The 21,125-nt window shown below is 44.0% G+C and overlaps 2 protein-coding genes across 7 annotated transcripts in view; one reads left to right on the plus strand and one right to left on the minus strand.

Moving 5' to 3' along the window:
• Positions 1 to 5,605, plus strand: part of SMAD3 (SMAD family member 3) — a 117,447-nt gene extending 111,842 nt beyond the window's left edge. Inside the window, exon 9 of the mRNA XM_081047430.1 lies at positions 1,170 to 5,605. Coding sequence (XP_080903556.1) covers positions 1,170 to 1,293 — 124 coding nt within the window. The 3' untranslated portion in view covers positions 1,294 to 5,605. The remainder of the gene's footprint in view (positions 1 to 1,169) is intronic.
• A 4,650-nt stretch (positions 5,606 to 10,255) lies between these two features.
• The window catches only part of AAGAB (alpha and gamma adaptin binding protein), a 42,058-nt gene continuing 31,188 nt past the window's right edge, over positions 10,256 to 21,125 (minus strand). For 2 of the 6 annotated variants that reach the window (XM_081047431.1, XM_081047434.1), the window contains exons 6-10: positions 18,892 to 18,974; positions 17,950 to 18,046; positions 13,527 to 13,631; positions 13,022 to 13,071; positions 10,256 to 12,369 (exon numbers count right to left, since the gene is read on the minus strand). In XM_081047431.1, the coding sequence (XP_080903557.1) occupies positions 12,292 to 12,369; positions 13,022 to 13,071; positions 13,527 to 13,631; positions 17,950 to 18,046; positions 18,892 to 18,974 (413 nt within the window). In that variant the 3' untranslated portion in view covers positions 10,256 to 12,291. Of the gene's footprint in view, positions 12,370 to 13,008; positions 13,072 to 13,526; positions 13,632 to 17,949; positions 18,047 to 18,891; positions 18,975 to 21,125 lie in introns of all 6 variants that reach the window. The other 4 variants (XM_081047433.1, XM_081047435.1, XM_081047432.1 and 1 more) reach the window with 3 other exon arrangements.

Consider the following 21,125-nt stretch of genomic DNA (forward strand, 5'->3'; position numbering starts at 1 on the left):
AGCCAGAAAGAGGTCCATTTGCTCTTCTAACACTCAGACTGCAGTCCAGAGGGCCCCACTCAGGCACCTAGATCAGGTGGGCATCCCAGGGGCAAGTGTGCAAGCCCATGTCTAGCTCTCCACTGGGGTAAAGCAAGGCGGGCAGTGCCCTCAGGCCAGCGGCACTCAGCCGTCCAGCTTCAAGTGCTGGGAAGAGGCCCCTTGGTGGTAGAAGCCTTTCCCTGGGGGCACTGTATCACCACGCAGGACACAGTGCCAGCACACCCAGTCCTATGCCCACGTCACTGCCACCTGGCAGCACGCAGAGCAGCCTAACTGGTGGGTGCGGCCCCTTCCCAGAACAGTCTTGCCCTCCTTCTGCCTTTTGGGCCAAGAGAGTAAGGTTTCATCCCTTCTCTCTGTGAGGTGGCCCAGAGCAGGGCCCAGGGCCCAGGCCTCTCACCTCCAGCTGGCACCAGCGACTCCGCCTAGGCAGATAGCCTTTGCTCAGTGGAGGCCTTTGGGAGCTCGCCTGCGAGCTGCGTCATCAACCAGCCTGAAGTTAGACAAAGTGCTTTGGGGAAAAGAAACGTGTGGTGTGCCTTGGTTTTTTCCAGTAATTGTTTCATGGCTCGCTCTGCTTGTAAGATTTTCCAAAATAAGGCCATAGATGGGAATTATATCAGCACACTGGGAACCGACGGCATGCGGACTCTGTCGGCGCTTTGTAAAAAACACCCCTCAATCAGACAGACACACGTCATCGCGGCCTGCTGGGGCCGGGTCTGGGTCTGGAAATGGGGGAGCTGAGATGTCCATTCAGGACAGATGGGATCCAGGAAGACCTTTGTTCAGGCTGGAGGTTCTCTGTCGGGGCCTGTCACAGCAACTGGTGGGCCTCTGGGGTGCCCTGGAATTTGCCTTACATGTTTAACTCTTTAAGGGCCACCTCCATTCCATCAAGAGAAGCTGATTTCACTCAAAGCTCTTCCTGTTCGGAGGAATTGGGCCTGACAGTTTCAGCAAGTTATTGGCAACTCCGCGAGGGCACTTGGGGTTTAGCAAGGAGGATCTATCTCTTGCTCTGGGAAGAAGACTGTCACCAAAGCAGGAAAAGGGATTCTGACTTATATGTGTGTCCTGGACATGTTTTAAGTCTCCCACGCTTTCCCTTTCCCTGTGTCTTACAGGAGACAGACAGTGACCAGCACCCCCTGCTGGATCGAGCTGCACCTGAACGGGCCATTGCAGTGGCTTGACAAGGTCCTCACCCAGATGGGCTCCCCAAGCATCCGCTGTTCCAGTGTGTCTTAGAGACGTTGGGTGTGAAGGGGGGGCGGGGGAGGGCGGGCTTGGGGGAAATGGCCATGGAGGAGGTGGAGAAAATGGGAACTCCACGCAACTGTTGTCAAAGGAAGAAGAAATGTTCCTCCCTCAACCAAAGTGACACCAGCCTGTTCTCCAAAAACACAAAAGCAAACCCAAAGATGGATTTTATGATCAGCTGTGTCTGCTGTACACATTTGCCCTTTGGCCTCAGTTCGAAGGGCAAGAAATGTCTTTTGCTTTGGTGGCTTGAGCAAACAGGTAGTATGTCACCACCTGCCCCCTCCCCCTAGCCCTCTTCTTTTTTAATGACAGCAATCTGTCCAACAGGATGTCACTGTCCAACAGGAAATGGCCCTCTGTTCAGGACTGCAGAGTGGAGTTCACAGTGGGTGTTCGAGGTAGGGAAAATCCTGCAGGGGTGTGCGCAAACCTCACGCCCAGCCCTCTGGCTCTTTTGACAAATGCCTCTTCCACTGAGCATAGGGAGCCCCAGCACTCCCTCCACAGAGCCTGCAGCGGAAATGGACTGACTTGGGGTGGGGAGGGGCTTGACTGTCTCCTCCCCATCAGAACACACGGATCGGTGTATGTTCCGACCACGCAGGGATAGTGAGAGAAGTTGGACAATGAGACCTCTTCTTTAAAAACGCTCTTACATTTGTCCTTTCTCACTTTGAACATTTAGAAGGATCTGCTGAGGCTCAGTGCAATGTATAGTTTATGTGATCACATTCATCTCCGTGAAGTATTCACACGAAGCAAGAGGCACTGTGGAGTGATGGCGTTCGGGCTGAGGCAGCACTACGTACATTGTGTGGGTCCTTGTCGTAAGAGCTCATTTCGTATTCTTATGCATTCGGCTAGATCGGTTTCTGTAGTCAAGTTGCATTAATTAAATGAAGTTTATCATGTGCTCTTTTAAATGTTTGTTTTATACGTTTAAAAAATCCTGGGTTGACACACTGACTGGGGAACCAGAGTGGGACCCAGCCACTTCTCTCCCAAGGTGAATCTTTGCAGGTTTTGTTGAGAAGATACCTGCCAGCACTTTTGGAAGCTGAAATTAACAGAAGCAAATTCACCAGAAGGGAAAAATCTCAAGCCAACATAGGCAAATGAAAGGGCTATTAAAGTTTTTTTTACACCTTTGAAAATTGCAGGCTTGGTACAAAGAGGTCTGTCATCTTTCCCTTGGGATATAAGATTATCTAGTTCACAGCAGAGGATTATCAGTGACAACTCTAGCAGTTATATTGTGTAATAAGTACTATTCCCGGTGGCAATTAGTGAGAAAACGATTATAAATTATTTCAACTGGAAAAAAAAAAGAGGAGAGCCCTTTTACTGGCCTTTTGCAGAATACAGCAGACAGAATTGTCACTTGCAATTGGTACTTTATTCTTTGCTGCTCTTTTTGTATGAAATGACTTATTCCATTTTTCTGCATGGATTTCTACCAGGAAAAATAAAGGGATTTCCTATGGAAGTCCTGTCTTATTCCAGGTGAAGGGAAGAGTGTACCTTTGACAGATTATCAACCTCAAATGTGATGACATTTCTGATACTGTATGGAGATGTTGGGGGCTTCCTGGGGCCTCACCTGCAGGAATCTACGCCTCTGAAGTTCTAGCTTTGAGGTTTCCAGGTAGGAGAGTTGCTTGCCAAATCTGACACAGGAAGAGACGGGAGGAGCACCTGGCAGCCCTGTGCTAGCCTTCTCACGAGGCTGTTGTCACAGAACCAGAGACAACGCAGATCCCTTCGTTCCACCTAAAAGGGCCAAATACTGTGTGTGTGTGTGTGTGTGTGTGTGTGTGTGTGTGTGTGTGTGTGTGTGTAGCTTGTGCCTGGTGTAAAATGATCTGTGGACTTCTTACAGATAACAGGGAGCTGTCTGAACTTCCAGGATGTGTATTCACGCTCCCAGTCAGGTCTGAGACTCGTGCTTTGCATGATTCCTTTTGGCCTCTTCTTCCTAAAAGCCATGGGCAGTGGTTTCTGAGGGCCTGCATTCCCCACGTGCTGCATGATCCCGCGAGGGCTTCCTGTGGCACACAGCTGCCCTCCAGGTACTTGGCAACTAGCTGCAGGTATAGCCCAGTTTTTGTAGTTGAATGGTCACGTTTGGCTACATTTGGGCCGTGTCTTAGAACCCTCACTGCTCAGCTGAAGGCTACTCCAAGGAGGCAGGACGTTTAGTTTTGTGTTTTCCCAAAAGCTACTTATTTGGTCCTTTTTCTTTATAGACTGGACCGCTGGAGGTGGCAGCATAAAGAAAACGTAGGTAAGCCCATCTTTGGCCCCACTAAAAATAAGTTCGGTCGTACCTGGCGCTAGGTAGAACCTGGCGCTGTTTCCATGGTAGAGGCTGCGTAGATGCTCTGGGGCATGTGTAAGTGTCCTTCATCACAAAATGTTTTCTTCTTAAAATCCTGTTGTATGAAAGGCATTTATGCATTTAAAAAAAGTTTTTAAAGTACAGTTGAAAGGGGCAACAGTCGCTGCTGATGCATGTTGTTCCCTTGCCACGGGCTCCCCACCAGGTTGCCTTCACCTTGGGGTCCCAAGAGTAGCTAGCCCTGGGGCGCAGGCCCATGGCCTCAGCACCTCCCCCAGAGCCAACTTCTATTCCCTTTCCTCTCCTTGCCCTTCCAAACTTAATTTAGTAACTTAGATCCTTCCAGCACAGCCGTAGGTAGCCGCCCCAGCGGGTTCCGGTTACAGGCCCATGCTGGACCGTCATCTCAGTTGGCCACCTTCCTGGCAGGCTGCAGAAGAGCTGACATTTTGAGACAAGCCTAGAGTCAGGAGCGGGGACTTGGACTCTTAGGACGAACATACATGAGGGCAAGGCTGCTGGCAGACTTCTCCGTTGTCCTTATGGTGTCTGTGTTGTATTTTTTTATTGACCGTGATTATTTTTTTAAATCATTGTTAATGTATTGGAATGAGCTGTAGCACGTTATCTTGTGCTTAGTTTTTGTTTTTCTCCATCTCCCCTTGGCTTCCTAGTTTGGACATATTCCAGGGCTTAAATGCTTTTATTGAAACTGCAGAAAAAGGTTTTCTTGAAGTGTGTGCATGTCATGCCTGTATGTCTGTGAGCAGTCTGGGGAGAAGGCAGATCCCTGACTTCATCCTTAGCCCCAGGCTGCCATGTCTGAGGCTCCCTGCCGGGAGGGGGAGCTCACAGGAGGCCCCTCTCTGTAGTCCTTAAAAGGAGAGGGAGGGAGAGGGATCTGCAGATTGTACATGGGACTATTTACCAGGGGTCGCCAGTAGTGAGAGAGGGCATGAGTTTAGTTCTGGACCCTGTCTTACTGTGGGACTGCAAGTGGCAGAGTTGGGAGTTCTCCCAAAATCGACATGTGTCTCCACTTTCCTAGAAGAAAACCTCAACTCAACACAGCTAAGCTGTACCATGTTTCTTGGTGTGGCATCGGTGTTCCCTTCTAAAACCCCTTCAAGTATCAGTCTTCACAATGTACGTCACCCTTTTAAGGAGTGTCAGCTACTTCTCAAGTAAGTGGGAAAGTAGATAAATGTATACAGAGGACATGGGTCAAAAATGAAGACACGGCAGCTCTGGTGGGAGGATGCCAGTCGGGGGGAAATGACAGACAGGCAGCTGTGCAGACACAAAGCAAACGTGCCTGTCGTGTAAACTGGATTGAGAAATTCTGATTCTGTAGTTGATTTTTTTATTTTATGCTCAAGTAATGTACATCCTCTCATCCTGGGGTTTTATATTTATGTAGTGTCTTTTAAAACCATTCAAGACAGACAACTATTTAATTTTTTGAAGTGGGGAAGGTTTCTCCTCCCAAGGACAGTGGCTGGGAAGAGCTGGGGGCACAGCCAGGTCTGAATGTGGGTTGAGGGCGCAGTGGCTTTTTGGCTCAACACCAGGCCAGGCTCGCTACATGTGTCACAGTGTGTGAGAACTTTACACAATGGCTGGAGACCCCTTTCTCCAAGACGCCTTCACTTACCCTCACTGCTGCTGTTGCAACCAGGCTGTTCTGTTTGGTGCGCGTTTGGTGGGGGAATAGAACGTGGACAATGTTGATTACCTTCACTTCTCAGCCAGCCTGACCTTTTAATACCTTTGTAAAAAGCATGTATGTATTTATAGTGTTTTAGATTTTTCTAACTTTTGTATCTTAAGAGCAGAGCACCTGTTTAAGCATTGTACTATTGTTAAAAAGATTTGTGTCCTTTCTCCTTCTCTTCCCCCTGTAAGTACCCGTCTAATAAACTTTTCATGGAAAAGCTCCTGCGCCAGGAGCTCAGGCTCATTCCTGCTGCCGTGCATGGAGAAGATTTACGAGGGAGCCCAGTGGGGCCCCCGAACTCAAGGGCAGTGGACAAAAATGTCTCTAAGCCCAAGTGCACTCTGACCAAGGAGGTGCCAGGCCCCCTTTTGCCACAGCCCGGTGTAATGCCCCACTCCCTTATTCACTCACCCAGAGCAACAGGCAGAGCCAGCCAGTGACAGCAGGAGGCCGAGCAAGGGTCCAAAGTCCCGCAGCTGGTACAGCCCCTTGCCCCCCACATCGAAGCGCCACACAAGTCCCATCGCTGCCGTCTCGGCAGAGGCATTCTGTCCTCATTTCCCCTGCACTTCAAGGCCTTTGGCAAGTGATTAGATGCCACCACCCTAATCTTCCCACGGGCTTGGAGGTAGTTTTAGACTCATGAAAAGAGGTTTTCACACTTTCCAGCTCAGACGACTTCGCCTGTTAGCTCCCGTGAAAACTCAAATTTGAAACTCCCTAGGAGAAAGAGACTTCAAAATTATTTACTTGGCTGAACCTTACCCTAACCCCAGATGATGTGAATTAAGAAACAGGATGATTAAAATGAATAAACAGAATTGGGGGTGGGGTGGAATGGGGCTGGAACAATCCTTCAGCTGGGCCACTTCTAAGGACCTCACCAGAGTCCAAACAGCTCCCGGACCAGGAGGGAGGCAGGTTTCACAAGATGGCACCCGTGAGCCCACAGATTGGGCCTCCATGACAGCGTCAAAGGCCCAACGTGGTGATTATATGCCCGTTCTGCCCCCCTGCCCCCTAAACAACATTCCCCATGGCTCTTTTTTTTAAAAAATCTAGTCTATTTCTCAGCAAATGACTCTCAAATTTGCACCTCTAACCTAACCTATTCTTGAGCTCCCCAACGTTAAATTCCAGCTGCCTGTTAAACATGATCCAAAACAACACCCCCGAAACCCAGTCACCTCCCACCTCACTTAAGCTAGCTCCCTTTTCTGACTGTTTTGATCAGTAGCCTCCCCCGAGCCCGAGCAGCCTGTGGATTTCTTTTCCTTGCTCTGCACCACCTCTGGTGCAGCTGCCCCTATTGGTCAACCTCCTGTTTGGAAAGGCCGCTTCTCCCTGGCCCTGCACCTCCTCAGCCTGCTCCTGCTGGGTCGGTGTTCCCAGACCACTGTATGTATTCTTGACATTCCTCCCGAGTGATCTCATCTACTCGCATAATTTCAAGCCACACAAATGCTAACGACTCCCAAATCAGTATTTACAGCCCAGACATCAATCCCAAGCGTCAGACTCAGCAGCCAACAGCCTGCTGGCTACTGGTACATGGAGGTGCCACAAATACCTCCAACTCACAATGTAAAAAGTGGAATTCCTCATTGCCCTTATTAAACCATCTCTCTCCGCTGGCCTTCGGCCCCATTTTTGGCCCAACCATTTCCCCACCAGACAGCCACAGAAGTCGATCCCCCCTACCCTGCTTCATGCTGCTCATCCAATCAGGCCTGTTTCCCTATCCTCACTGCCCCACGCAGCCTGCTTTCCCACAAACGCACCGCCCACACCACCTCCTCCCCAGGCCAGCAGATTCTAAGGTCTTTAACGTGGACCAGCTGACCATCATTTGGCTCCTGGGTAGCTCTCGCAGCTGGCTGCCTCATTCTGCAACCAAGCAACATGGTCCTTAGCCTCTGTTGGGAACACGGACCCTTCTTCCCCAGTCTACACGCCCTGCCCCCGACTTGTCAGTAGTTTACCTGGCTAACTTTCACTCATGCTTGGGGACTCAGGTTAGACATCTGTAAGAAGCCTTTTCTTAAATCTTATCACCATATTCTCATTGTGTGTGAACTGTGTGTTCCTTCCTCTAGGCTGTGAGTTCCCTGAGAGCAAGGCTTACATCTTACATCCCCGGCTGCTTTTGGCCACCACGTTTTTGTTGAATAAATGAATCAGTCAGAGCCCATATCACATCTAGTAGATTCTACCTTGGCAGGACCTTTTGCATCCATTTCCTCTGTGCTACCCTATAGTAAGTGCTTACAAATGGTTGAAGGAATGCCACTGAAACACAGCTCCTACGTACCTTTTATCACAGCTATTCATTCCAATATTCTCTTAATTTGTCTCCCTTTAGTCCAGAGATGGCAAATACGGGGCAAAATTACCACCATTTTCTACTTCTATATCCATGGGAAAAAGCACTCATCACACAGTGCTTGATCCATCCTCGGCTTCAGAATCCTTCTCAACACAGCTCTCCAGTCACACAGTGCTACTTGATTAGCCGTGGCTAATATTATTGCCAGATTGCCCTGGAATGCAATCATGGTCAGACATCTCTTCTGCTCTAACCGTTTGGTACCGTTGACTCCAGAGTAAGCGCAGGCTCCACAAGGTAGGATTTCAAGGTTCTCTCCAACATCTCTCCATCCTCACCTACCACCATTTCTCTAACTGGACTACTGGGGTTTTCCCCACATAACCCCTTACTTTCTTATCTCCATACCTTTGTTTCTACTGTAACTTACACAAAGAATTTTGCTGTCTCCACCCACCTACCTGCCCAAATTCTTACACTTCTGGCTCAATTCAAGCATCACTTCAAGTCAGTGGGTCTCAAAGTGTGGAACCAGTATCACTTGGATGTTAGAAATGCACATTCTCAGTCCTCACCCTGGACACACTGAATCAGCAAGTCTGGGAGTGGGGGCCTCTGGGCTCAAGTTTGAGACCTACTGCTCCATGATACACTTTACGCACCTCCCGACTCTGCTCCCCTTCCCACAGCAATTACGGCTGGTCAAGACACTCTTCACATTCTGCCCAATATTCTACCTTCTTTGCCCTCTTGCTTGTTCCCTACTCCCCTGAGCTGGACGGGCTCCTAGAGAAGAGAACCCACGTCCTTACCAAGTCTGCAGCCTCTGCCACACGGAGCAATCTGGCATCGAGAAAGTTCCCAGTCAGTGTTGGCTGGAGTCTGGATTCTTGTTTCAGCTCTCACCCGGGGAAAGGAATGGGTTACAGTTGCCTTTTCTCATGTTTAGGTTTGAGGCATTCTAACTTCACCCTTTATAACTTCCCGAGCATTTCCTCGAGCTGCAGGATTGATGCAGGCCAAGTCAGACAAAGAAAATCTTCTCTCCCCCAAAGTACGCAGCTGTTTTCATCAAGCTCTTATCCCAGGCCTCACTTAACCCACGTTTTTGTAGCATTGAAGCCACCTGGTTGATAAGAAAGGGCCAGGCAATGGTCATATCCTTCAGAGGTGAGAACCAGGGACGCTGCTCATGGACTGCTGTACGTGACCTGCTCGCGCCTCCCAGATTGATTTAGAGTCATAAGGAGAGAGTATTTGAGTCGATCACCAGATACACAGCTATCACCAGGTTTTAGAGGAAAAAAAGTTTGTTTTTCCCATACCTGTGTTCCAAAGATGCAGTCATAACCATAAAGCCCAGGTTTTGCACCAATACTTTTCCAACAGGAAACAAAATAGAACTATAAATCATTAAGAGCTGGAACGGGGCTCAGTGATGTTGCAACAAGAGGCCCACACTGTTTCTAACACCTCTTAATTCTTTGTTCTGCAAATCAGAGAAACACCTCAGAATCCAGCAAGAGGCTTCCTATACTACAACTGTCACACACACACTTAACATCTGAATAAAGATCTCTACATTAAGAGCAAGACTTGCGATATTAACAGGCATAGGTAATGCCGAAAATAGGACACTTAGAGACTTTCTAAGACCTTTACTGCAAGAGCTTACATGCCAAAGGTACAAGCGTGGATCAGTAAACTAAACCCCAAGTGGAATCTAAATCAAAACTAGAAATTTGCCCTGCAGTCAGCATGCTACTTTTAGGAGACATACAAATTATGGGAAAGTTAATAGGGTGTTGTTTTCAAGCCAGTCCTGGACTAAGGTGGTACACTTGACCAGAGTTTTCACACTCTCTCCACCTACAATCCTCTAATAAGGTTTGGTATTTAATGACAGAATGCTGTAGCTAAATTGTCTTATCTATTTTTAAATTTGGGGAGCGTGAAAAGCAGCTCTCCTCATTACAGCATTCTCTGGAACTCTGTCTCCATCAATCAGAACGTTCAATGAATCAGAACCTCTGACCACACTAGACACATGTTGGCTAAATTTAGCTTTGCATCAGCAAACACTCAAGCTCAGAATAGTTCACGGGGCTCTCATCTTACCCTTAGACAGTGATTCTTCTAAGATTGTTTTTCCATGGCAGGCCAAGGCAGGGCAAGGGGCAATCCGCGTTCCCTCTCCATGGCCATTGTTAAGAGACTGGCCCATGGTTACGAGAATCCAACATCAGCCATGCAAACAGCTTATCCCCATCTCTCCAGAGTGGGAACTTCAAGTTAGCCTTATATCACATTTCATGTGTTGTAGGTGGTATGCAGTAGTGGCCTGACATGCTCTATGGTCTTTGAACCACATCCCATATTACTCAGCCATCTAAGTCTAGCTTCCCTGAATCTCCAGCTTCTCTGAATTAGATGTGGCCAAGTTCTATAAATAGAGAGCAAGCAAATTGGTTCTGTCAATCTTCTCATACTTTGGCAGGATAACGTATTTTAAAATTATAAAAATATCTATGTCTTCATCACTCTAAAATTATTACATAACACATGATTTTCACAGGAAAAAGTTTATTCTTGTCACTCCCTACCTTCCAACATGCATGGACCTTCAAACGTTGAGATCATATTCATCAAACTATCAAATACGAATCCAAATCACAATGAAGGGCCTACTATGTGCCAGACAGTGTGCTACACAAATAGAGAAATGTTTAAACATGCCTTGATATTACACATTGGCATAATCAATTCCAAAATAGTTTGACAAACTCTTATTCACTATTTATGCCTACTCCACTGAAGGACGGCTTCCCCACATACGTTCCCTACTAAAAACCCAAATCATAACACACATTAACAGACTTTATAAATAAATCATATTTTAATCATCTGGCTTTGTTTAATCCACAAAATCAAGTTCATAGCTTTCTCTACTCTGTTTTCCCTAACCATGTGATCCTGATATATTTTCTGAAACCTTTCATGTTTTAAAAAAAAACATGTTCCACCTTTTGTTTTGCAACATGGAGCCAACTTCCCTTACATTCCTAATGAATGGCTAACGCAATCATCTCAAAGAAACACTGGTGGAATGGTGGTAAACTATAGTCTCAAAGACCCTTCTGAATAGTGAGAAAAAAAAAAGGAGGGGGAAAAAAAAATCACCAAGCAAGAGAGCCTCCAAGTTTGCCTGGAATGGCTCTTCTGAATGTTCCCCTTACTGAACCCCTCCCTCCTGTGACGGCCCTGGCCTGGCACTTGAGCCTTCCACTCCTTCTGCCATCTGTTTCGTGTTCTGCAGTGCTTAGAAGATGGCGCACATGGGTCTGAAACTTGTTTCTGCTAGTAAGCACACTAGACCAAGAAGCAGTTCTCAGCCCCAGCGCCAGCACCACCCAGCCCTGGTGCCATTTAGAGTCATGGCAGTGACGACCACAGTGAAAGTTAATAACATGCATTACAAAGTGTCTACAAAAACAGAAATGAGGATTTTTATTTGCTGCATTTCCCACTCTTCCTCTGGAAACTTTTCTTTTGGTGACCAGCTCCCCTGGGGCTGACCCACTCAGCCCTGGAAGTAATACAAGGTACTTAGGGATGCGTTACCTAACATTTCACATCCTTTCCCACCTCACCCACTATTTTGGCAGTGATCTCTGTTTGTCTTTCAGAGAGAAGGGGAGGAAACTTGCCTTGTTTTGAGGGTATAAAGAGTGACAACACAGCTCTCACATCTCAAGGAGCAAGGGAGAACTCTAAGGAAGAAGAGTTTCCTCACATTAATACCAAGGCAAATCTCAGTATATGATCACATATGGTTTCAATGGCCCATATAGGGAATTCCTGAATTTCTTTCTGTCTCTTACACACATGACAACAACTTAGTTAAGAGGTCTGTTTTATCCCTACCAGAGTAGGAAAGCTTTGCCTCATTTCTAATAGTCTAAAAATTCACACTGGCTTCTCAATACTATCTAGCATGAGCTCGGACTCTATATTTTAATTGAAATGCCCAAAAGCATCTTTTTTTAGCTAGAGACTAATGTGACGGTCACTGTCCTTGGTCCCACCTATATATACTACAGCACAAATTAAATCTGCAGATGCTTCCTTTCTTCCCTCCAAAAGCATCCAAGCTCAGACCGGCAACTTCCTTGGAAGCAGAAAATCCAAAACACCCAGGAAAGGTGGCACACGTTCCTGATCTGCAGTCATCATGTGCGAGCAGGGAATGCTACTTTAAAAAGGGTGACTAAGAGTGGCTTGGTGGTTTTCTTCTTAACTTCGGCAAATCACACTGACCTCTGAGCTTCTCTTTCCACTCCCATTCCTAGAACAAAAAGGGATACTGAAAAATTCTCACTCTTTACTATCATTATACTCCTCACCCCCTTACAGTATACTGAGGGAGAAAAACTGTCTCCTTAATCCTCTACTAAAAACCAGAATTAAGAGGATCCTATGCTATAAACAAGTCAGGAGGCCAACGTGATGATGGGAAGTTCAGCAAATGTAACTGGGTTGAGTAGGGAAGGATCTCAGGTAGAGTGTTAGCATCTTTGTTAGTCAAATTCTAGGGGGAATAATTTAGTGCTCTTCATCAGATGAAAGGCCTTCAATTTCATCTCTGTCTCCCCCAATTGCCATCCAGAATGCTTTGGCCACCTGTAGAGAGAAGTAGGCACCAAATTTTAGGCAACAGCTCAATCTCTGCTCATCTCGTATGTCATCCTTTGAACTGATTAAGACCTAAAATTCTATGCCTTACCCCTCTAGCCCTCTGGCAACATATATCAAAACGCTTGACTACCCTGACCCAGGACTTCCACTTCTAGAAATTTACACTCAGAGTATAATCAGAGCCGTGTACAATGGGCCAGGACATGCGCAGCTTCACTATTTATGGAAGCAAAAAATTCACATGACCTAATTGTCCAAAAGGGAACTGGATAAATTATGACACATTCATACAATAGAATACCATAAACCATATATGTTTCCTGCCGAGAACATGTGTTGCGTTGGTAATAACTAAACAAAACAAAACAACTCGGAATTTTCCAGTTTAACAGTTGGGAAGGCAAACATCATGAGTCTGAATGAACGTTCCATGTCACTCAACATACATCTGAAAAATCTCGATTTGACTGAATATTTATTGTGTAAATATTCAATTAGTTGTAAGTTAAAATCCAATGAAAACTTCACACTAAGACACTTTAGAAGTAAACAAGTATAATGAATAAACAAGTACTATAATTCTAACAGTACTGGACCTTTTGTAGGTACTCAATAAATACCTGCCTGATTGTCTCACCTTTTCTGCATGCAACTTTCTTTGCTCGTGAGGAAGCGTCGCAGCCTTGTCTAGGGGGAAAATATATCTTAAGAAATTTGTCTAATAGCACAGGAGAATCTGGAGTGTATGGATATTCTAACACTAGAAGATGAGAGGTGGGTTTAAAGACATGTGTTTATGGTTGTCGTCATGACAGCCGTTAGGAAGTTTAAGTCTTCCAAATTTTCCAGATGGGAATGATGTGAGTATAATATTGGTAGGGTTTTACTAATTCCATGTCAATGAGACACACAAAAGAAACAGAGGTGAGAGAAGAAGGGAAAATAAGGGGAAAGAGAATGAAGAGGAAAAATTTCCCCAGGGAATTTTTACCAACAGAGGGGCACAGTCCCCCAGTAGCTAAGTTTCTCAAGACAGCTAAGACCAGAGCATGGAAGCCAATCAGCAGTTACAAAATAAAATCCTATACAAAACTGAGGAGCATCAAATATGGAAACATGTTAGACACAATGGATTCACTTACCTTTCATTTCCTTTAACTTGGAAAATAGTCTTTCAAAATTCTCCAAATCTCCTCCACCCGTAGTAAGACTGGCTAATTCTTGAATATCCAGATCTAACATGGGATCTGAAATAAAGAGTCGCTACATTGTCACACGTTATTTATATGTGCTAAATACACAAAATCCTAAGGCTTTGATGGAAGTCACCAGGAAGGAGTGCCCCACGCGGATCAGCTTTCCAGCTCATGGCACTTCCTTCCCCTTGCTTGGCTGCCAGTGGGTCCTCACAAATAAACAGTAACTTATTTTATCCTTACAGCATCATAACGAGGCAAGACATATGGTTTTCATTTCAGAGAGGAGAAAATTAGAGCTCTGAGTTGAAGTGACTTGCTCAAGGTCACAGCTAGTAAGTGTGACCTTGGATTCAGGTGCTCACAATTCTACAGGCCACACTCTCCACTAAGGGACACTGACTCAACAATGAATTCCTGAAATTTATACCAGATTTTACTGTGCAACAAATATCTTCCCATCTATTTCTGACAACCATATAAGGTGGTTAGGACAGATACCACTGTCTGCACTTTACACATGGAGAAACCTGGGTTTAAAAATGAACTAATCTAAAATTACAGCTATTCAGAGGTGGAGCCGATCTACATTCCTGTTCTCCTCCTCCTACCAATCCTTTCCTATTTCTACCTCAGCGTGTTGCCTCCTTATCAAAGTTTGCTTGAAATCAGAATTTTAACTCACTCTTCCCTCCAGACCAAACACCTCTAGGATGTCTTCCCAACCATGCCAGTTCACAGGTCTCCTTCCTCTGAACTGGACCCACACTTGTGTGTACAGAACTGTCTTGGCACTGGCATATGCTACTTTGTATTCCGACATCTCTCTACCATTAGATAGGAAGAGGGAGTGTTTACTTTGTACCTGTACCACTGAGTGCTTGAACTACACCACTGCATTTCACTCTGCAACAGTGTTGTGAGGAGAGCTGTTAACCCCTATTTTACAGAAGGGGAATCGAAGGCCCATGGAGGCTAAATAACTTACTCAAGGTCGTCTCACTACTAGTGGCAGAGCCATGATTTGAAGCCAGTTATCCAGGTCTGCAAGCCCATGACCTTAACCATTACATTACAAGGTCTGATCTCTGCATTTTTAGACTGTAAGCTCTTTGAAGGATGATAACTGATAATTCTTCGTACCTACTACAATACCATACAGGTAATTTGGTGTTAAAAATGCACTTTGGTTGATAAATTTCCTTTAGATCAATGGGCACGTCATGTTGATTACTTCGTGCTTAAATACAGATTTGGAATAGGAGTTTAGACAGAGCACTGAGGAATGGCAATATCTAACAGCTGGGGGGTAATCTTCCAAAGAAAGAGAAGGGGTAATCAGGGAAGTAGGAAGACAACTAGGAGAAGTGTTGGGTGAGTTAAGAGAAGATACTGTTTCAAAAAAGGATTGATCCATAACATTGAATGCTGCCGAGGTGCCAAGACGAGGACTGGCAGACACCTATTAGGTTTAGCGGTATGGAAGTCATTGGTGAGCTGTATGAGTAGGAAATGGAGGCAAAAACTAGATGGGAATGCATTGAGGAGTGAACAGGAGGTGAGGAATGGAAATAAGTTTAGGAAAGAAAGGAGGGAAACATGGAGTTGAGGAAGTGTTTTACTTTTGTTGGTTTGGTTTTGCCTTTTTTAAAAAAAAAAAGATTAAATAAATTTAGTCCTACAAAAAAGTTATAAAAATAGTATAGAGAGTTCCAATGTGCCCTTCACCCACCTGCCCTTAGTGTTAACATCTTACATAACCACGTTATAAATATAAACGTCAAGAAGTTAATAATGGTAGTGTTATTAACTAAACTACAGCCTTCATTCAAACATCATCAGTTTTTCCACTCATACCCTTTTTTCTGTTCTAGGATCCAATCAAGGGCGTTACACAGAATTGAGCTGTCAAATCTCCTTAAGTCTTCTCCAATTTGCTCCTTAGTCTTTCCTCATGTTTTATGACTTTAACACTTTTGAAGAGTCCCGGTCAGTTTTTTTGTATAATGTCCCTCAATTTGGGTTTGACTGATGTTTTATTATTAGACTGAGGTTACGCACCTTTGGCAAGAACACCACAGGAGTGAGTGGCTGTTCAGTGCATCATATTACGGGGAGATGGGGTCACTATGTCTTACACTAGTGATGTAATTTTCATCATTTTAAGTGGTATCTTCCACGTTTTTCCAGTATAAAGTTACTATTTTCCCCTTTGTAATAAATAGGTATCTTAGGAGAGATACTTTTAGACTATGCAAACGTGTTTCTTCTCAAACTTTCATCTACCAAATTTAACATCCATCAGTGGATCTGGCCTTAACAACTATTACTGTGGGGTATAGTTAATGGTGATTTTCTATTTCTCTCATTCCTTCTACATTTATCACTTGGAATTCTTCTGTAGGGAGGAGCAGCCCTTTCTTTCCCAGTTATTGTTTTGCTTATTCAATTATTTATGTTTATTAGTATGGATTCATGAATATTTACTTTAGTCTATGGATTATAACCCAATACTATATTAATTTATTTTGCTGGCCAAATTATTCCAGCTTTAGCCATTGGAAGCTCTTTCAGGTTGGTTCCACTGCCTTTTCAACATGTCCTCATTCTTTTTTGAGCACTTCCTTACTTTCTGTCACCATGAGATGCTCCAGATTTATCCTACATTTTTCCCGCCTGAGCTCTGGAATCATCTACTTCTCTAAGTAGCACTGGTACCTTTCATTGGGGAATGGTAATTAGAAACCAAGATCTAAGTGCTAAATGTGTCCATTGCTATAGGAGTATTGTTGCTTCTAGGCCCTCTCAGTAAATAGAGCTAGAAAATATATATATACATATTTCATTTATCCATATATACTGGGGGTGCCAAAGAAATGTACACGTGTTAAGAGATGTTATCTATGTATTACTTTTCGAAGCTACACATTCGTAGCAATGTGTAGTATGACATTCATTCAAAAGATGGCATTAATCAAATGCTAGCATCATTCATTGTATTACAATTTTAATAGTTTTTTCCTTTCTTAAAATGCGTATACATTTTTTGGCACCGTGTGTGCGCGCGCGTGTGTGTGTGTGTGTCCTAACACATGCATACACACATCTATATTTCTCTAACTATGAATATACTTTTAAAAACCATGAGTTCATACTGATACCTTCAATTTCAGTCCAGTACCAAAGGGTTCACCCCAGACTTCCTGTTTCCGTATTTATAACTTCTTTGTCTGACAGTGAGAAACCTAGCTTTATCTACACTTTATTTTATTATTTTTTCAACCATAATACATGTAAAATATATGTAATTTCAAAATTTCTGACCTATGCCCCTGTGAGAGTCACATTTATTAAGCAAAGTGCAGTATTTCTATCTTGTTTTTAGCCTTATGGTATTCAGTCTGAATACGTGTTTCCCAAGTTACTTAGGTTAGTTCTTGTCTTCCCTAGCTCCTTTTCAGTGTGATTAATGGTTTGTTTTCATGGCAGAAACTTCAGCAGGTTTAAAAGCCAGCTGAAAGTGATGTAATATTGTGTATCAATTATACTTCAATTAAAAAAAAGCAACAGGAAAGATTCGATTGAAAGGACAAGACTGAACCAATGAGAGAAAAGAGATTATATGTGATTTTTTCTTCTTAATATGTTTCTATAACCAATCACTTGAGTTTTCTACATGGATTATTTTATAATCAGAAAAATCTGTTTAAAAGTTTTTTTACTGCATATGGGCACTCTAGGGCATAAAGAGAAAGTAGAGCTGTCAGTAGCTCCCCAACAGAAAAAACATTTATAGTTATTTCAACTAAGCTCCTTGGCTTTCTGGCTTTTGGTCAGCAGACTGGATTCTAGTTTCAGTTCCAGGACCTTGTTAGATGCCCTTGGACAAGTACTGAACTGCTCTGGGCCTCACCTTCATCTCCGTAACACAACTTCTCTGCCAAACTTCACTACCAAATGAGAAAGTGAATATAATGGAACTTTAAAAGGATGTGAAAGGGCTTATAAAGTTGTATTATTCTTGTACCATCAATTCTGACTACTGTTAAATACTATAAAAAAACTGTGGAATATGGAGATATAAAGCTGTTTCACCACCTGGCCCTGTCTGTTTTAGCTAAGATGATCTGAATCAAGATCCTGCTGAGAGAATCAGAGAGAAAACGGTACCTACAGATTCGTAATGTATTTATTCTCCTTCCTTTTTTCTGACAGCCATCACAAGGCTCACATTCATTTGGGGCACACTATCAATTTTCTTCCCATGTCCACGCTCAAAGTCAATTTCCCCCTGGGTGATTTACGCCCTGGTACACTAGCCATTTCAAGTTCCACAGAGCAGTCTCTTGGCAGCGAAGGAGGAACTTACCCACAATGCTATCAACCTGAGAGTCTGCTGTGTTGGACGCACCACCCCGCGGACCCAGCAGGGATTCAGTCCTATCTGCTGCTGGCAAATGGGGCTGCTGTAGAGGAAAATACACACAAGCAGTAATTTAGTAGTGAGCTACTTCAGAACTAAATCCTAAAGGCTCACACTTCCACTCGCTGGTTGGCTTTCGAGAAGCCTATAGGAACTAGAGACAAGGAAAAATGAAAGAAGGCTCAATGTCACATAAAAAAATAAACGGCTAAAGATTCACTAACTCAGAAGTATTTATTTCCCCTCAAGGAAAAATTAGGAAGTGTTACGATTTTGCTATTGACTATTAAAACATATTGTTTGTTTTGTTTAAGATTCATGTTTTATTAGAAATGTGAAAATGTACATGATGTTACAAACAGCTGAGACTGATGAAAAGATGCCTGGAAAGACAATGTAGCATCTCTAATGTGCTCTTCATTCCAGCATGCTGACCTAGGTAAAACTTGAACTGAAGACCTTGAAGCCAGAGGGTTGAAATCAGCCTATTAAACTCATTTCGGGCAGGGACCTTGCCTCAGATTTGTATGGGGCCTTGTACACAGGAAGTACCGAAAAAGATCCATCAATTTTATTTTATATTTAAGATTTGGAGGCAACTTTATGCCTCAAGGAAATCCTAACATTTTTATAAAAACACTTGCAAGAAAACATGGAAGAGCCTAAATTGCAAACATCTTGAAAGGGCTTACTGGTGTGATGGTGAACCAGCCTTCTCTCAACAGGTACCAGCCTCAAGAGAGTCATTTCAAAGTCTCCTTTTATCTATTTTTAATATTCTCTGCCATTTCTTAAATGGAAAGGAAAAAACGATAAATGATATAAAGATTCATAGTGACACGGAGAAATTAACGCCAAAGAGGAGAAAAGATCCAGGAAAATCTTTACCTCTGAGAGACAGGTCTCTGCCGACCCAATGCTATGGTTTGCTCCAGCCAATGAGCTGAGAAGGCTAAAGCCTTGGTTCCTGTCTGAAAAGAAAAAATGTAATCACTGAAACTTCTTATTTACATTTTAAATTGTTAACATGACTGTGATGGTGAAACAATGACTCTTTTCTCATTATAAAAGTTGTAATTACAAAAACTACTAATTATAAAAATTACTATGAATTACTATTCTCTCTATGCTGACTAATTTTTTTAAAATTGCAGAGTATCAGTCCAGTTCCAATATAATGGCAGGCCATTACAACAAACAAAAGGCCACTCAGTGGTTCTGTTTGCAAAGATTAACGGCACTAAAGTTTTAACAGTCACTATGAACTAATATTCCAGTCTTTTAAACAATAAAAAAACATTTTTAAAAAATCAACACCAAGGCATTATCATCAGGTGAAAAGGAACGTGCATGCTTTTTGAAATAAAACTCCAATTTTGATATGAGTGGGCCATCTGCAGTTAAGTCTTCCAATACTCTCGATACTTGTATTCACAATGGAGGACAAACCTGGAGCAGAACGTCTAGAACTGGTGAACAAAAGGCCCAGCCCTGAGCTGACAGTGTTCCCCAGAATCACCAGGGCACTTATAAAACTACCCCAGTATTCAGCAGGCAGTATACTTCAGACTGAGACAGAATCTCTGGGATGGAGGCCAAGAAATCTGAACTTTTAGCAAGTACTCCAGGAGAGTCTTAGGATCGGGACACTGAAAACAACTGTCTTAGAGTAGAACGTGAAACCCACATTTCAAGAGTCTAACAGTATAGTAGTCAAAGAACTCTCAGAAAGATAACTTCCTCCCACCTTGCTTTCCTCTCTCTATCCCTTCCTGAAAGCATTCTTATCTCTTTTTACACCACCTGCGAACTTCCTATGTCCTCTCCCCCGCCAGGTAAAACCTCTTGTCAGATGCTCAGTCACACAGAGGGATCAAAGAAAGAGAACCACTTGCAGTCTCCGGCTTCCTTCCTTTCACTTGGGGGAGATGTGCCTTTTAAACTGGGATGAAGCGCTGGGTCTAGGCCTACAGCTTGTGCAGCCTGACCTCTCACCATGTGGGCAGTCGCCTGGCCGCCCTAGTGCACGCCGCTACCAACCCAGTGCCTGTGTTTTGAAGGCTTCAGTACTAAGCCTGCTGCTGCCCTGCTGTTCTTCCTGCTCCACAAACAATCTCAACAGTGGCAGCGGGGCCAAAGGTGCACGTGCACTCCTGGCGCCCCATTTCACCTTCTCATCCAACTTGCTCACTCTTGGAGGAACTCTCCAGGCCAAATGCCTGGGTGTGCCCCATCCAAGGACCAGGCACTAAGGTTTCATCAAGGTAGGCCGGGGAGGCGGAGGCTGAAAGAAGCAGGCCCACGTGGTGTCCCACACTGATGGTTTCAGGGCCTGGGGATGTTATTCAAACAGCAACAAATTCTTTCATTTTGGCCACTGTGCTACAGACTTTACAGCAGTTATATGCAGTTATGCAATACTCAGACAGAGATTTTACATGTCATGAGGATGCATGCATGAGGGCTCTTATAAAAGACGTCAGGCTCTTTTTACAAACGGCATTATGGAGTAATAGAGTGCTGCTGTAAAAGAGCACTTCCTTCTATTCCTGGAAATAACGTAGACTTTGGGCAATTTTCAAAATCAATTCACAAATCTCTCCATATTCCAATTCCACTGCTTTATGTTTTTCCTCTGCTGGGCATTACCTAAACTTGGCAGGCCAGACTGCAATCCATGAAGAATAACGCAATACAATGTTAGCTTGGGCGTGTTATTAGACCAAAGCAGTCGATTTAAAATGCCTCATTCTTTACAGTGGCTGCCTCCAAGGAGGTGCTCTGGATGGACAAGAGTTAGAACGAGCCAAAGTTAGAGGGAACCAGACTTGTCACTATATACCGTAAACCTTTGTGCACCTTTTGACTTTTGTTCCATGTTCGCGTGTTCACCTATTCAAAGAGATTTGTCTTAATTTAATGATTATACGCTAGGTGTATTTTACCACAATAAAAAAATGGAATGCCCCAATTCTAATAATGGATTAATATTATGAAAAAGTCAGAATAGTGGGAAGAGAACTGGGCTAGTGGTTAGAAAGCCTGGATTTCATTCCTGGCTCTGCCTACCAGTATGATCTTGGACAAACGAATCAATCTTTCTGTGCCTTGATTTTCTGTTC

Source organism: Rhinolophus hipposideros, assembly GCF_964194185.1.
Source record: "Rhinolophus hipposideros genome assembly, chromosome: 5".
Classification (NCBI taxonomy): Eukaryota; Metazoa; Chordata; class Mammalia; order Chiroptera; family Rhinolophidae; genus Rhinolophus; species Rhinolophus hipposideros.